Raw genomic sequence first — 17,334 nt, forward strand, 5'->3', positions numbered from 1 at the left:
TTGTCCTGTTGAGTGCAAGATGAAAAACTTCGACATTGTGTCTCTTCTCGGCTGGCCCTGGATTTGTACCTGCTTTTATCTTGGGCTTTTTTATCTTCCTTTTTTTTGGAGAATTTTCATACATTAAACACTCCCCTTTTTATCTCCTGCTCCCACAGCACTGCGATGAATGCGATAAATGTCCTTGTGAGGAAGGAGACAAGAGTGAGCATTGTGAGGATTGCAAGGTAAGACTCTTCACCTTTCCTTGCATTGCAGCCCTGCTGACTGAGCCTTGACTGAGTCCAGGTTTCCTTTCAGGGAAGTCAGAGGTTATTTGCTGCTGCCGGGTGAGGCCCCATTCCAGAACTGCACATTTGGAAAATTCACCTTGTTCAGTGTTCTCCAATTCTTCAATATCTTCACATTATGATTCCCTCCATCTCCATTCCTTCAGCCTTTTTTATCCAGTATCTGTTTGTGTCTTTCTCTCTTGTCTCCAGTTCTGAAATGTGCCTCTGCCTCCTGTCGTATATTTTATATCTTGGAGCTCCGCAGAGATGAAACTCGATTCGTTGTGTGTATTATTCACAATGTTAAATTGTCTACCCTGAGATCTTGCAGCAGTTTGCTTACTTTCCCCTGAATCCACACCCAGGCTTAACCAATCGAGTACAGTGAGCATCAATTGTGTTTGTTTTTTTCTTCTTCTTTTTTAAAAATAAATTTAGAGTACCAATTATTTTTTTCCAATTAAGGGGCAATTTAGAATGGCCAATCCACCTAGCCTGCACATCTTTGGGTTGTGGGGGCGAAACCCACGCAGACACGGGGAGAATGTGCAAACTCCACACGGACAGCGACCCAGAGCCGGGATTTGAACCCAGGTCCTCAGCGTCGTGAGGCAGCAATGCTAACCACTGTGCCACCGTGCTGCCCCAGCATCAATTGTAAACAATAATTGAACATGAAACAATTGAACACTGCACCTCGACCTCCAGTCTTTTCATAGAATCAGGGGATCTTACAGCACAGGAGGAGGCCATTCGACCCATCCCTCTCTGTGTTGGCCCTTTGAAAGAGCTGTCCAATTGTATCTGTGCCGGCTGTGTCAACCATTGTATCAAAACTCTTCACGATTGTGAATAAACAAACAAGGAACACCAGCTGATTGATAGTAACCTCAAATCTGCATCCGCCTGCCCCCTGATAACCAATCATCCCCCCCCTTGCTCACCAAGAATCTATCCAGCTCGGCCTTAAAAATATTCAAAGACTCTGCCTCCACCTCCGTTTCAGGAAGAGAGTCCTAAAGACGCGTGACCCTCTGATATAAATCGTTTTTTTCCTCATCTTCATTTTAAATGGACAACCCCTTATTTATAAACAGTGACCCCTGTGGTAGTATGACTAGGGATATTACGGTACCTGGGAGTGTGAGCTGCCACTGGTGCAGAGGACTCGCTGCCCATTGGCCCAGGTATCGTGTGCCTCTTATCTCTATTGGCTAAGAGGAAGGTAGCTCCGCCTACGAGGCGGGGTATAAGAACCCGTGTTCCCCGGAAGCCAGGCCATTTCCTGTACGTCTGCTGCCGGGCTCACTTCTAGCTAATTAAAGCCTTTCGTTTCGGACTTCACCTACGTTCCGTGTCCAATAATTGTGCATCAACCCCCTAATTCTAGATTCTTCCACAAGAGGGAATATCCTCGGGGCAGCACGGTGGCGCAGTAGTTAGCACTGCTGCCTCACGCCGCCGAGGTCTTGGGGTTCGCTCCTGGCCCCCGAGTCACTGTCCATGTAGGGTTTGCACGTTCTCCCCGTGTCTGCGTGGGTCTCACACCCACAACCCGAAGATGTGCAGGGTAGGTGGATTGACCACGCTGAATTGCCCCTTAATTGGGGGAAAAAATGAATTGGGCACTTCAAATTATTTTTTAAAAAAGAGGGAACACCCTTTCGACGTCCGCCCTGTCAATACTCCTCAGCACCTTGAATGTTTCAGTCAAGACGCCCCTTACTCTTGTAAACTCTAGTGGGTACAAGCAGTGAGCACCTTTGTTATTCTCCCCACAACCACCTCTGCTCTAAGGTCACCAGTCCCTCCATGAAAATATTTGTCTCCCTCTCTCTCTCCAATTCTACGGTGCGTTATCCCTCTGTCCCCAGTCTCACAGTGTGAATACCGTCCCTCGGAACTGTATCTTTGCGAACTTTGATCCTGGCTGATGTTATTTAGCGAGATTCCCCTTCTGGTTCTAAACTGCATTACGAATAATATTCATTCTCCGTTTCTTCCGCAGTACTGTCAGTTCTGTTACGTCTGCCCTGTAATATGTGAAACAGTTTGCAAACCAGGTAGGTAATATTTGCAACTCTCTATCTCGGTCGTGTTGTTTTATTATAGAATCCCTACAGTGCAGAAGGAGGCCATTCGGCCCATCAAGCCAGCACCGACCCTTGCTCACCAAGAATCTATCCAAGTCCATTTCCTCACTGTGGTAGTATGACTAGGGGTATTACGGTACCTGGAAGTGTGAGCTGCCATTGTTGCAGAGGACTCGCTGCCCATTGGCCCAGGTATGTCATGTGTCTCTCAGCCGATTGGCTGAGAGGTAGGTAGCTCCGCCTACGAGGCGGGGTATAAGAACCCGTGTTCCCCGGCAGTCTGCCATTCTTCTGTACGTCTGCTACCGGGTACACGTCTTGTGTATTAAAGCCTATCGTTCAGACTTTATTTACGTTTTGTGTCCATTGATTGTGCATCACCCGCCCTATCCCAATAGCCCCTTCACCGAACCCACACATCCCTGGACACTAAGAGGCAATTTAAGCATGGTCAACATTGTAGAGTGTCACTGTGACTTTGCTACATTCTGAGGTGTAATTTTGGGGATGGTAACACAGTGGCAATGTTACGGAATGTGGGCGTCGCTGGCTAGGCCAGCATTTTTATTGCCCATCCCTAATTGCCCTTTCGGTGAGCCGCCATCTTGAACCCGCTGCAGTGGGTGTAGGTACACCCTCCGCGCTGTTAGGCAGGGAGTTTACAGGATTTTGACCCAATGACAGTGAAGGAATGGCCGATATATTTCCAAGTCAGGATGGAGTGTGGGGCTTGGAGGGGAATCTCCAGGTGATGGTGTCCCCAGGTATCTGCTACCCTTGTCTTGGAGGCGTGAGCTCTGGAGAAATAGGCTCAAATTTCACCAACAGCCGCAGGCGTTTAAATTCAATTAATTAATAAGTCAGGATGCTAGTTTCATTAGTAAAAGTTATGAAAATACTGGATTGTAGGGGGCACGGTGGGGCAGTGGTTAGCACTGCTGCCTCACGGCGCCGAGGTCCCAGGTTCAATCCCGGCCTCGGGTCACTGTCCGTGTGGAGTTTGCACATTCTCCCCTTGTCTGCGTGGGTCTCAGCCCCACAACTCAAAGATGTGCAGGGAGGGCAGCACGGTGGCGCAGTGGGTTAGCCCTGTTGCCTCACGGCGCCGAGGTCCCAGGTTCGATCCCGGCTCTGGGTCACTGTCTGTGTGGAGTTTGCACATTCTCCCCGTGTTTGCGTGGGTTTCGCCCCCACAACCCAAAAGATGTGCAGAGTAGGTGGATTGGCCACGCTAAATTGCCCCTTAATAGGAAAAAATTAATTGGGTACTCTAAATTTATAAAAAAAAAAAAAAAAGATGTGCAGGGTAGGTGGATTGGCCACGCTAAATTGCCCCTTAATGGGAAAAAAAATAATTGGGTACACTTAAATCTTTACTAAAAAAAAAGAAAATACTGGATTGTTAAAAACCCATCTGGTTCACTAATGCCCTTTAGAGAAGGAAATCTGCCGTCCTTGCCCGGTCTGACCTACCAGTCTCTATGCGAATGTGGTTGATCTTAGCTACCATCTGAAGCAGCTCTGTTAGCCACTCAGCTGCATCAAACCATTACAGAGAGAAGCACAGTGTGCGCGTGCCAACACCACATGGCCTGCAGTGGTTCAAGAAGCCAGCTCACCTTTTCCAGGGCACTTTGGAATGGTCTTGGCAATGAATGCAAAAAATATTAGTTGGAAATTGAACCGAAATGCTGGTCTTTATCGAGCTAGATGCTGCGAGGAATTATTAGGGCCAGAGAGATCTACTAATATTGATCAACAAGGGAGGTCATCGCTTTAATTGATTAGACCGAGAATTTTGCAGTTAGTTTTCCCAGCATTCTTTGCATCACCCAGGAGATCACATGGTTTCAGCTGGGGTACAGACTGTACGTTTGGCGATGCACATTACACGATGGTTAGCACTGTTCCTTCACAGCGCCAGGCGCCCGGATTCGATTCCCAGCTTGGGTCACTCTGTGCGGAGTCTGCATGTTCTCCCCGTGCCTGCGTGGATTTTGTCCGGGCGCTCTTTTTCCCTCCCACAAGTCCCGAAAGATGTGCTGTTACGTGATTTGGAATGAAAGAAATGAAATGAAAATCGCTTATTGTCACAAGTAGGCTTCAATGAAGTTAGAACATAGAACATAGAACATTACATCGCAGTACGGGCCCTTCGGCCCTCGATGTTGCGCCGACCTGTGAAACCATCTGAAGCCTATCTGACCTACACTATTCCATTTTCATCCATATGTCTATCCAGTGACCATTTAAATGCCCTTAACGTTGGCGAGTCTACTACTGTTGCAGGCAGGACGTTCCACACCCCTACTACTCTCTGAGTAAAGAAACTGCCTCTGACATCTGTCCTATTTCTACCACCCCTCAATTTAAAGTTATGTCCCCTCTGTTGGTCATCACCATCCGAGGAAAAAGACTCTCACTGTCCACCCTATCTAACCCTCTGACTATCTTATATGTCTCTATTAAGTCACCTCTCAGCCTTCTCCTCTCTATCTAAAACAACCTCAAGTCCCTGAGCCTTTCCTCGTAAGACCTTCCCTCCATACCAGGCAACATCCTAGTAAATCTCCTCTGAACCCTTTCCAAATCTTCCACATTCTTCCTATAATGTGGTGACCAGAACTGCACGCAGTACTCCAGGAGCGACCGCGCCAGAGTTATGTACAGCTGCAGCATGACCTTGTGGTTCCGAAACTCAATCCCCCTACTGATAAAGGCTAGCACACCATATGCCTTCTTAACAGCCCTATTAACCTGGGTGGCAACTTTCAGGGATTTATGTACCTGGATGCCGAGATCTCTCTGTTCATCTACACTACCAAGAATCTTGCCATTAGCCCAGTACTCTGCATTCCTGTTACTCCTTCCAAAGTGAACCACCTCACACTTTTCCGCATTAAACTCCATCTGCCACCTCTCAGCCCAGCTCTGCAGCTTATCTATGTCCCTCTGTATCCTATAACATCCTTCAGCAAAATCCACAACTCCACCGACCTTCGTGTCATCTGCAAATTTACTAACCCATCCTTCTACACCCTCTTCCAGGTCATTTATAAAAATGACAAACAGCAGTGGCCCCAAAACAGATCCTTGCGGTACACCACTAGTAACTGAACTCCAGGATGAACATTTGCCATCAACCACCACCCTCTGTCTTCTTTCAGCTAGCCAATTACTGATCCAAACCGCTAAATCACCTTCAATCCCATACTTCCTTATTTTCTGCAATAGCCTACCGTGGGGAACCTTATTAAACACCTTACTGAAATCCATATACACCACATCAACCGCTTTACCCTCATCCACCTGCTTGGTCACCTTCTCAAAAAGCTCAATAAGGTTTGTGAGGCAGGACCTACCCTTCACAAAACCGTGTTGACTATCGCTAATCAACTTGTTCTTTTCAAGATGATTATAAACCCTATCTCTTATAACCTTTTCCAACATTTTACCCACAACCGAAGTAAGGCTCACAGGTCTATAATTACCAGGGTTGTCTCTACTCCCCTTCTTGAACAAGGGTACAACATTTGCTATCCTCCAGTCTTCCGGCACTATTCCTGTCGACAAAGACGACATAAAGATCAAGGACAAAGGCTCTGCAATCTCCTCCCTGGCTTCCCAGAGAATCCTAGGATAAATCCCATCTGGCCCAGGGGACTTATCTATTTTTACACTTTCACAAGTTACTGTGAAAAGCCCCTAGTCGCCACATTCCGGCACCTGTTCGGGGTGGCTGGTAGGGGAATTGAACCGTGCTGCTGGCCTGCCTTGATCTGCTTTCAAAGCCAGCGATTTAGCCCAGTGTGCTAAACCAGCCCCTATGGACATTCTGAATTCTCCCTCTGTGTAACTGAACAGGCGCTAGAGTGTGGCGACGAGGAAATTTTCACAGTAACTTAATTGCGGTGTTAATGTAAGCCTACTTGTGACACTAATAAAGATTATTATTATTACTGAGATCATGTGGTGTGGTGGGTCAGCATCTCTGTCTCTGAGCCGGAAGCTCCGAGTTCAAGTCTCACGCCAGGACTTAGATTTCATAGAATTTACAGTGCAGAAGGAGGCCATTCAGCCCATCGAGTCTGCACCGGCTCTTGGAAAGAGCACCCTACCTCCACCCTATCACCATAACCCAGTAACCCCACCTAACACTAAGGGCAATTTGGACCCTAAGGGCAATTTAGCATGGCCAATCCACCTAACCTGCACATCTTTGGACTGTGGGAGGAAACCGGAGCACCCGGAGGAAACCCACGCACACACGGGGAGAACGTGCAGACTCCGCACAGACAGTGAGCCAAGCCGGGAATCGAACCTGGGACCCTGGAGCTGTGACGCATTTGTGCTAACCACTATGCTACCGTGCTGCCCTTGATAACCAAGGACGGTGGGTTCAAAACGCGGCCAAGCGGGTTGACTATCAACCCATCAATCCTTCCCAACCCACGCCAATAAGAGCGGGAGAGATTATTGGTCAGTCATGTGACAGACAGAACATTGGTGCTACTACCATCACTATCCATAGCTCCAGGTTGCAACATACGTATATAAAATGCACGTTTCCACAGCAACCTGGACTCCCTGAGGGAAAGCAAAGAGAGAGTGTGAATTAATGGTGGTAAGCAAAATAATGGTGAACCCAACGATGCTTCATCGATACATTAAGAGCAAGAGGATGATTATGGAAAGAGCTGTGATCAAGAAGGGACCATACGTGTAGAGATAGAAGATGTGGGTACGTTTCTCAATGTGTCTGTCCTCATTAAAGAGGGGACAATGCAGACATTGTAGTTAAGGAGGAGTGTGAAGAATTAGATGTTATAAACATAAGGAGAGAGGAAACATTTTTTTTTAAATTCTGTATTGATTTTTTTTGCAATTAAGGGGCAATCCACCTACTTCATAGAATTTACAGTGCAGAAGGAGGCTATTTGGCCCATTGAGTCTGCACCAGCTCTTTGAAAGAGCATCCTACCCAAGCCCACACCTCCACCCTATCCCCATAACCCAGTAACCCCACCCTAAGGGCAATTCTGGACACTAAGGGCAATTTATCATGGCCAATCCACCTAACCTGCACATCTTTGGACTGTGGGAGGAAACCGGAGCACCCGGAGGAAACCCACGCACACACGGGGAGGACATGCAGACTCCGCACAGACAGTGACCCAAGCCGGGAATCGAACCTGGGACCCTGGAGCTGTGAAGCAATTGTGCTATCCACAATGCTACCGTGCTGCCCCCTACCTTGGACATCTTTTTGACTGTAGGGATGAGACCCACGCAGACACGGGGAGAATGCGCAAACTCTACACGGTCAGTGACCCGGAGCCGGCGCTCAAACCCGGGACTTCGGCACCACGAGGTAGCAGCGCTAACCACTGCGGCACCGTGCCATCCCAGGAGAGAGAAAGCATTAACGGGATTAGCAACCTTGAAAGTGGATAAACCTCCAGGGCCAGATGAAATGTGCCCCAGGATGCGAAAAGAAGTTGGGTGTGGGGGGAGGGGGGAATCGTGGCGGATCTGACCATCATTTTCCAATCCTCTCTGGATCCAGGTGACATGCCGGAGGGTTGGAGCACTGCTCCAGAAGAGAACGAGCGATGGAGGATATTCTTTATGTCAGTCAGTCTGACCTCGGTAGTGGGCAGATTATTGAAATTAATCAAGCTGTCACTTGGACAGGCACGGATTGATCGGGAACAGTCAGCAGGGATCTGTTGAGGGAAGATCGTGACGGACTCATTTGATTGAATGTTTTGAGGAGATGACAAGGGGGATTGATGAGGGGAGTGCTGTTGACGTGGCCTGCGTGGATTTTCGTAAGGCCTTTGACAAGGCTCCATACGGCAGACAGGTTAAAAAAAATAAAAGCCGAGGGGACGCTGGGGGATAGGAGCAAGCTGGATACAAAATTCACCCAGGAGCGGGAAACAAAGGAGGAATGTTGACAGGTGTTTTTGCAGCTGCAAGTCTGTTCCCTGTGAAATTCCGCAGGGCTTGGCGTCAAGACCCCTACTTTTGGATCTAAATGTCGGAGGCGTGATCAGAATATTTGCAGGCAACACTCACTGTGTAAATACAGAGAATGCTTCTCGATTCAGCAGGGTAAGGATCACTAACTGTGTAAATATAGAGATTGCCTGTCGATTCTGTGGGGTAAGGATCACTCACTGTGTAAATATAGAGATTGCCTGTCGATTCTGTGGGGTAAGGATCACTCACTGTGTATAGAGATTGCCTGTCGATTCAGCAGGGTAAGGATCACTCACTGTGTAATTATAGAGATTGCCTGTCGATTCAGCAAGATAAGGATCACTCACTGTGTAATTATAGAGATTGCCTGTCGATTCTGTGGAGTAAGGATCACTCACTGTGTAAATATAGAGATTCCCTGTCTATTCTGTGGGGTAAGGATCACTCACTGTGTATAGAGATTGCCTGTCGATTCTGTGGGGTAAGGATCACTCACTGTGTATAAAGATTGCCTGTCGATTCAGCAGGGTAAGGATCACTCTGTGTAATTATACTGATTGCCTGTCGATTCTGTGGGGTAAGGATCACTCACTGTGTATAGAGATTGCCTGTCGATTCAGCAGGGTAAGGATCACTCTGTGTAATTATACTGATTGCCTGTCGATTCTGTGGGGTAAGGATCACTCACTGTGTAATTATAGAGATTGCCTGTCGATTCAGCAGGATAAGGATCACTCACTGTGTAATTATAGAAAATGCCTGTCGATTCTGTGGGGTAAGGATCACTAACTGTGTAAATATAGAGATTGACTGTCTATTCAGCAGGGTAAGGATCACTCACTGTGTATAGAGATTGCCTGTCGATTCTGTGGGGTAAGGATCACTCACTGTGTATAGATATTTGCGGTCGATTGTGTGGGGTAAGGATCACTCACTGTGTAAATATAGAGATTGACTGTCTATTCAGCAGGGTAAGGATCACTCACTGTGTATAGAGATTGCCTGTCGATTCAGCAGGGTAAGGATCACTCACTGTGTATAGAGATTGCCTGTCGATTCAGCAGGGTAAGGATCACTCACTGTGTAAATATAGAGATTGCCTGTCGATTCAGCAGGGTAAGGATCACTCACTGTGTAAATATAGAGATTGCCTGTCGATTCTGCAGGGTAAGGATCACTCACTGTGTAAATATAGAGATTGCCTGTCGATTCAGCAGGGTAAGGATCACTCACTGCCGCTTTTATTTCTTTCTTTCAGGGAGTTACGTAGATGAATTTTCATCAACAATATATCAGTGAGTAAACCTGTCGGTCCCTCACATTACCCAGCACAGACACCTCTCCAAAAATAACTGGGACAAAATAAAACAGACGTGACTGAGTGATAGAGAGAGTGAATGAGTGATGGAGAGAGTGAATGAGTGATGGAGAGAGTGAATGAGTGATGGAGAGAGTGAATGAGTGATGGAGAGAGTGAATGAGTGATAGAGAGAGTGAATGAGTGATGGAGAGAGTGAATGAGTGATGGACAGAGTGAATGAGTGATAGAGAGAGTGAATGAGTGACGGAGAGAGTGAATGAGTGATGGACAGAGTGAATGAGTGATAGAGAGAGTGAATGAGTGATGGAGAGTGAATGAGTGATAGAGAGAGTGAATGAGTGACGGAGAGAGTGAATGAGTGATGGAGAGAGTGAATGAACGATGGACAGAGTGAATGAGTGATGGACAGAGTGAATGGGTGATGGACAGAGTGAATGAGCGATGGACAGAATGAATGAGTGATGGACAGAGTGAATGAGTGATGGACAGAGTGAATGAGTGCTGGACAGAGTGAATGGGTGATGGACAGAGTGAATGAGTGATAGAGAGAGTGAATGAGTGATGGACAGAGTGAATGAGTGATGGACAGAGTGAATGGGTGATAGAGAGAGTGAATGAGTGATAGAGAGAGTGAATGAGTGATGGGGATGGAGTGAGTAATGGGAATGGAGTGAGTGATGGGAATGGAGTGAGTGATGTGGATGGAGTGAGTGATGGGGTGGAGTGAGTGATGGGGATGGAGTGAGTGATGGGGTGGAGTGAGTGATGGGAATGGAGTGAGTGATGTGAATGGAGTGAGTGATGTGGATGGAGTGAGTGATGGGAATGGAGTAAGTGATACTCCATGGGCCTCACGGTAGCATGGTGGTTAGCATCAATGCTTCACCGCTCCAGGGTCCCAGGTTCGATTCCTGGCTGGGTCACTGTCTGTGTGGAGTCTGCACGTCCTCCCTGTGTGTGCGTGGGTTTCCTCCAGGTGCTCCGGTTTCCTCCCACAGTCCAAAGATGTGCGGGTTAGGTGGATTGGCCATGATAAATTGCCCGTAGTGTAAGGTTAATGGGGGGATTGTTGGGTTACGGGTATACGGGTTACGTGGGTTTAAGTAGGGTGATCATTGCTCGGCACAACATCGAGGGCCGAAGGGCCTGTTCTGTGCTATACTGTTCTATATCTATATCTATATATGGAGTGAGTGATGGGGATGGAGTGAGTGATGGAGATGGAGTGAGTGATGGGGATGGAGTGAGTGATGGGAATGGAGTGAGTGATGTGGATGGAGTGAGTGATGTGGATGGAGTGAGTGATGGGGATGGAGTGAGTGATGAGGATGGAGTGAGTGATGGGGATGGAGTGAGTGATGGAGATGGAGTGAGTGATGGGGATGGAGTGAGTGATGGGGATGGAGTGAGTGATGGGGATGGAGTGAGTGATGGAGATGGAGTGAGTGATGGGGATGGAGTGAGTGATAGGGATTGAGTGAGTGATGAGGATGGAGTGAGTGATGGGGATGGAGTGGGTGATGGGGTGGAGTGAGTGATAGGGATGGAGTGAGTGATGGGGATGGTGAGTGATGTGGATGGAGTGAGTGATGGGGATGGAGTGAGTGATGATGGAGTGAGTGATGGAGATGGAGTGAGTGATGGGGATGGAGTGAATGATGAGGATGGAGTGAGTGATGGGGATGGAGTGAGTGATGGGGTGGAGTGAGTGATGATGGAGTGAATGATGAGGGTGGAGTGAGTGATGGGATGGAGTGAGTGATGAGGATGGAGTGAGTGATGATGGAGTGAGTGATGGGAATGGGGTGAGTGATGGGAATGGAGTGAGTAATGAAGATGGAGTGAGTGATGGGGTGGAGTGAGTGATAGGGATGGAGTGAGTGATGAGGATGGAGTGAGTGATGATGGAGTGAGTGATGGGAATGGAGTGAGTGATGAAGATGGAGTGAGTGATGGGAATGGAGTGAGTGATGGGAATGGAGTGAGTGATGGGGATGGAGTGTGATGGGGTGGAGTGAGTGATAGGGATGGAGTGAGTGATGGGGATGGAGTGAGTGATGGGGATGGAGTGAGTGATGGATTGAGTGAGTGATGAGGATGGAGTGAGTGCTGACGATGGAGTGAGTGATGAGGATGGAGTGAATGATGAGGATGGAGTGAATGATGGGAATGGAGTGAGTGATGGGGATGAAGTGAGTGATGGAGATGGAGTGAGTGAAGAAGATGGAGTGAGTGATGAGGATGGAGTGAGTGATGGGGATGGAGTGAGTGATGGGGATGGAGTGAGTGATGGGGTGGAGTGAGTGATGATGGAGTGAATGATGAGGATGGAGTGAGTGATGGGTGGAGTGAGTGATGGGGATGGAGTGAGTGATGGGGATGGAGTGAGTGATGAAGATGGAGTGAGTGATGAGGATGGAGTGAGTGATGATGGAGTGAGTGATGGGAATGGAGTGAGTGATGGGAATGGAGTGAGTGATGGGAATGGAGTGAGTGATGAAGATGGAGTGAGGGATGGAGTGAGTGATGATGGAGTGAGTGATGGGAATGGAGTGAGTGATGGGAATGGAGTGAGTGATGAAGATGGAGTGAGTGATGGGGTGGAGTGAGTGATAGGGATGGAGTGAGTGATGGGGATGGAGTGAGTGATGGGGATGGAGTGAGTGATGAAGATGGAGTGAGTGATGGGAATGGAGTGAGTGATGGGAATGGAGTGAGTGATGATGGAGTGAGTGATGGGAATGGAGTGAGTGATGGGAATGGAGTGAGTGATGGGAATGGAGTGAGTGATAAAGATGGAGTGAGTGATGGGGTGGAGTGAGTGATAGGGATGGAGTGAGTGATGAGGATGGAGTGAGTGATGATGGAGTGAGTGATGGGAATGGAGTGAGTGATGGGAATGGAGTGAGTGATGAAGATGGAGTGAGTGATGGGGTGGAGTGAGTGATAGGGATGGAGTGAGTGATGGGGATGGAGTGAGTGATGGGGATGGAGTGAGTGATGGGGTGGAGTGAGTGATGATGGAGTGAATGATGAGGATGGAGTGAGTGATGGGTGGAGTGAGTGATGGGGATGGAGTGAGTGATGGGGATGGAGTGAGTGATGAAGATGGAGTGAGTGATGAGGATGGAGTGAGTGATGATGGAGTGAGTGATGGGAATGGAGTGAGTGATGGGAATGGAGTGAGTGATGGGAATGGAGTGAGTGATGAAGATGGAGTGAGGGATGGAGTGAGTGATGATGGAGTGAGTGATGGGAATGGAGTGAGTGATGGGAATGGAGTGAGTGATGAAGATGGAGTGAGTGATGGGGTGGAGTGAGTGATAGGGATGGAGTGAGTGATGGGGATGGAGTGAGTGATGGGGATGGAGTGAGTGATGAAGATGGAGTGAGTGATGGGAATGGAGTGAGTGATGGGAATGGAGTGAGTGATGATGGAGTGAGTGATGGGAATGGAGTGAGTGATGGGAATGGAGTGAGTGATGGGAATGGAGTGAGTGATAAAGATGGAGTGAGTGATGGGGTGGAGTGAGTGATAGGGATGGAGTGAGTGATGAGGATGGAGTGAGTGATGATGGAGTGAGTGATGGGAATGGAGTGAGTGATGGGAATGGAGTGAGTGATGAAGATGGAGTGAGTGATGGGGTGGAGTGAGTGATAGGGATGGAGTGAGTGATGGGGATGGAGTGAGTGATGGGGATGGAGTGAGTGATAGGGATGGAGTGTGATGGGGATGGAGTGAGTGATGGGGATGGAGTGAGTGATGGGGATGGAGTGAGTGATGGGGATGGAGTGAGTGATAGGGATGGAGTGAGTGATGGGGATGGAGTGAGTGATGGGGATGGAGTGAGTGATGGGGATGGAGTGAGTGATGGATTGAGTGAGTGATGAGGATGGAGTGAGTGCTGACGATGGAGTGAGTGCTGAGGATGGAGTGAATGATGAGGATGGAGTGAGTGATGGAGATGGAGTGAGTGAAGAAGATGGAGTGAGTGATGAGGATGGAGTGAGTGATGAAGATGGAGTGAGTGATGGGGATGGAGTGAGTGATGGGGTGGAGTGAGTGATGATGGAGTGAATGATGAGGATGGAGTGAGTGATGGGGATGGAGTGAGTGATGGGGATGGAGTGAGTGATGGGGATGGAGTGAGTGATGAAGATGGAGTGAGTGATGAGGATGGAGTGAGTGATGGGGATGGAGTGAGTGATGGGGATGGAGTGAGTGATGGGGATGGAGTGAGTGATGGAGATGGAGTGAGTGATGGGGATGGAGTGAGTGATAGGGATTGAGTGAGTGATGGGAATGGAGTGAGTGATGAAGATGGAGTGAGTGATGGGGTGGAGTGAGTGATAGGGATGGAGTGAGTGATGAGGATGGAGTGAGTGATGATGGAGTGAGTGATGGGAATGGAGTGAGTGATGGGAATGGAGTGAGTGATGAAGATGGAGTGAGTGATGGGGTGGAGTGAGTGATAGGGATGGAGTGAGTGATGGGGATGGAGTGAGTGATGGATGAAGTGAGTGATGAGGATGGAGTGAGTGATGGGAATGGAGTGAGTGATGAAGATGGAGTGAGTGATGGGGATGGAGTGAGTGATGATGGAGTGAGTGATGGGAATGGAGTGAGTGATGGGAATGGAGTGAGTGATGATGGAGTGAGTGATGGGAATGGAGTGAGTGATGGGAATGGAGTGAGTGATGAAGATGGAGTGAATGATGATGGAGTGAGTGATGGGAATGGAGTGAGTGATGGGAATGGAGTGAGTGATGAAGATGGAGTGAGTGATGGGGTGGAGTGAGTGATAGGGATGGAGTGAGTGATGGGGATGGAGTGAGTGATGGGGATGGAGTGAGTGATGGGGATGGAGTGAGTGATGATGATGGATTGAGTGCTGACGATGGAGTGAGTGATGAAGATGGAGTGAATGATGAGGATGGTGTGAATGATGGGGATGGAGTGAGTGATGGAGATGGAGTGAGTGATGAAGATGGAGTGGGTGATGAGGATGGAGTGAGTGATGAGGATGGAGTGAGTGATGTGGATGGAGTGAGTGATGGGGATGGAGTGAGTGCTGACGATGGAGTGAGTGATGAGGATGGAGTGAGTGATGAAGATGGAGTGAGTGATGAAGATGCAGTGAGTGATGAGGATGGAGTGAGTGATGAGGATGGAGTGAGTGATGGGGATGGAGTGAGTGAATGGGATGGAGTGAGTGATGGGGATGGAGTGAGTGATGAAGATGGAGTGAGTGATGGGGATGGAGTGAGTGCTGACGATGGAGTGCTTGGATTTGTACATCTCTTGAGGCAGATTTCCTGCCGTGAGTGTTTCACGGGTCCAATTTGAGGGAATTTGTCGTTTGGGAAACAGCGTCAATGTGATTGTGAGCGATTTGGATTCACCACCTTTTGTCTTCCAGATCCATCGCAAACATCTTCGAGCAGCCGGAGCATTAGTCCTGTCACTGTGCGGTGAAGATGACAGAGAGCCAGTTGTCTGGAAACAGAAACCACTTCACATCTCTGCCTTTCACGCTTTGTGCTGATGAACTGTGTCGCTAATCATTTTTTAAAAAAGAACTCCCCTCAGTTCAAACATTTTCCTCAATGTCATAATCCAGAATCTATAGAATCGTGCGGATTTCCAAGATCTCACTTGTTAAACGTGTGACCAGTCTTTGAAAGATTTACTGATGTTCCTTTCCGGGGGGGGCGGGGGGGGGGGGACCCACCCTGATGCTGTCTGGGGCCTACACCTGACCTCGGCCTTGCAAGGCCTAGTCAGCCACTGAAGCCTCACCATCACCTTCTGGCTCTGGCTTCAATAGGCTGGCTTTGCCTGGGAACCAATCGAAATAAAGGACAGGGGCTTGAGTGAAGGTGCTATTGCCTCCAGGCTGGTGAATAGGATTGGTGAGGGTGGAGTGGGGGGTGGGGGGTGGGGGAAGGGCCTGATCCTCCCGTTAGGCCCCAGCTTAAGGCCTAGACCTCCTCATCAACCGACTTCATCCCTTTTCCTAGAAAGCCTGGCTCTTTTACAGTCAATCCTGGAAATTAATATTTGCCTCCATTACAGAAAAGAATCCAGGTAGGGGCAGCATGGTGGCACAGTGGGTTAGCCCTGCAGCCTCACGGCGCCGGGGTCCCATGTTCGATTCCGGCTCTAGGTCACTGTCTGTGTGGAGTTTGCACATTCTCCCCGTGTCTACGTGGGTTTCGCCCCCACAACCCAAAAATGTGCAGGCTAGGTAGATTGGGCCACGCTAAATTGCCCCTTAATTGGAAAAAATGAATTGGGTACTCTAAATTTATAAACAAAAAAAAAGAAGAGTCCAGGAAATCAGGCACTCGGCCCAGCCCTCCTCGGGCAGTGCGAGCCCCCATCAAACCCTTCATTTAAGTCAGTTAGTTAACACCTCCACAAAAATAGAGGATTGCCGCACAGGCTTGCCAAACGTTGGCAACAGCCAGCCCCATAGGCTTTAACCGCTGTTGCCGATACCGCGATCCCGGGCGGAATTCTCCGCCTGCTAGGATTCTCTTTTCCCGCCAGGTGCTTTCCCAGCGACGTGGGGTGGCTTCCATTGACTAGCGGCTGGGGGACTGGAGATTCCCGCTCACAATCTGTCTCCCTTCTCCATGTCTCCAAAGGTCCTATGAAAACCTGTCTTACCGAGGAACACAGCTATCAATCCAATCCCACATACGTTGAGTCTCGGATCTCAAACGAGACTCGGGAGAATAAATCTGCACGGTTAACTTCAATCCTTTCGTTATTTTGTTCTTCTGCAGCCCTGCTACTGGTCTGCCCTCATGTCGGTATTTATTTAAAAGTTGCTCCTTCTGTCTTATCAAGCTGGACGTACTCGTGTCTTTGCCCCTCCCCCACCCCTCACCGCCATGTTGTCTGTTTTGGTGGGCGGGGAGAGCGGGGAGCTCCATTCAGAATATGAACCTGTGATAAATTATTAAAACGGGGAAGGGATGAAAAATATTCCCCTTGTTCTGGTCGTGTGTCTCACTCTGTTTTACCCAACCCTCTTCTGAGGGGTCAGCCGCCTTATTTGGGTTATTCTAGAACATTGATAAGCAACCCGGGCTGCTGAGTGGGCCCCATGACGGGCCCTCCTTTATCTCAGTGGGCCGCAAGATTGAAATCGGGGCTCGTTCACTAACCGTGGCCCCGTGAATAAGATTCAATTCGTTTAATACACGCCAAATATTTCATGACGAAAATGCTCAAAACATTTATATATTTATAGAAATGTCATCAACTTCAAATGGTAAAAACAAAATAAATATTTACACTTTGGACACAGAGGGAAGACTCGGTATCTGATTGGACGACGCAGCTATGAAGCACCTTGGGACAGGAAGCACAATGGGGCGCTACATCAATGCAAGTTATTGCTGTTGGTCTTGCCGGACAGTCACACTCGATTTCTTCAACGGGACTGGAGTCACTCGGCAACTATCAGGGTGTGGCTGATTTTCCCAAACATTCCCTTATCATAGTTGTGGATCTAAGATTTTTAAAAATAAATTTAGAGCACCCAATTCATTTTTTCCAATTTAAGGGGCAATTTAGCGTGGCCAGTCCACCTAACCGGCGCATCTTTGGGTTGTGGGGGCGAAACCCACGCAGCCACGGGGAGAATGTGCA

At 48.5% G+C, this 17,334-nt stretch overlaps 1 protein-coding gene across 2 annotated transcripts in view; it reads left to right on the forward strand.

Annotated features, from left to right (window-relative positions):
* Positions 1–16,991, forward strand: part of LOC119956546 (sarcoplasmic reticulum histidine-rich calcium-binding protein-like) — a 34,785-nt gene extending 17,794 nt beyond the window's left edge. The window contains exons 3-6 of one of the 2 annotated variants that reach the window (XM_038783843.1): positions 159–227; positions 2,281–2,335; positions 9,609–9,645; positions 15,092–16,991. In XM_038783843.1, the coding sequence (XP_038639771.1) occupies positions 159–227; positions 2,281–2,335; positions 9,609–9,645; positions 15,092–15,128 (198 nt within the window). In that variant the 3' untranslated portion in view covers positions 15,129–16,991. Of the gene's footprint in view, positions 1–158; positions 228–2,280; positions 2,336–9,608; positions 9,650–15,091 lie in introns of those variants that run through there. The other variant, XM_038783844.1, reaches the window with a different exon arrangement.
* The last annotated feature ends 343 nt before the right edge of the window (positions 16,992–17,334 follow it).

Source organism: Scyliorhinus canicula, chromosome 23 (genome assembly GCF_902713615.1).
Source record: "Scyliorhinus canicula chromosome 23, sScyCan1.1, whole genome shotgun sequence".
Lineage (NCBI taxonomy): Eukaryota > Metazoa > Chordata > Chondrichthyes > Carcharhiniformes > Scyliorhinidae > Scyliorhinus > Scyliorhinus canicula.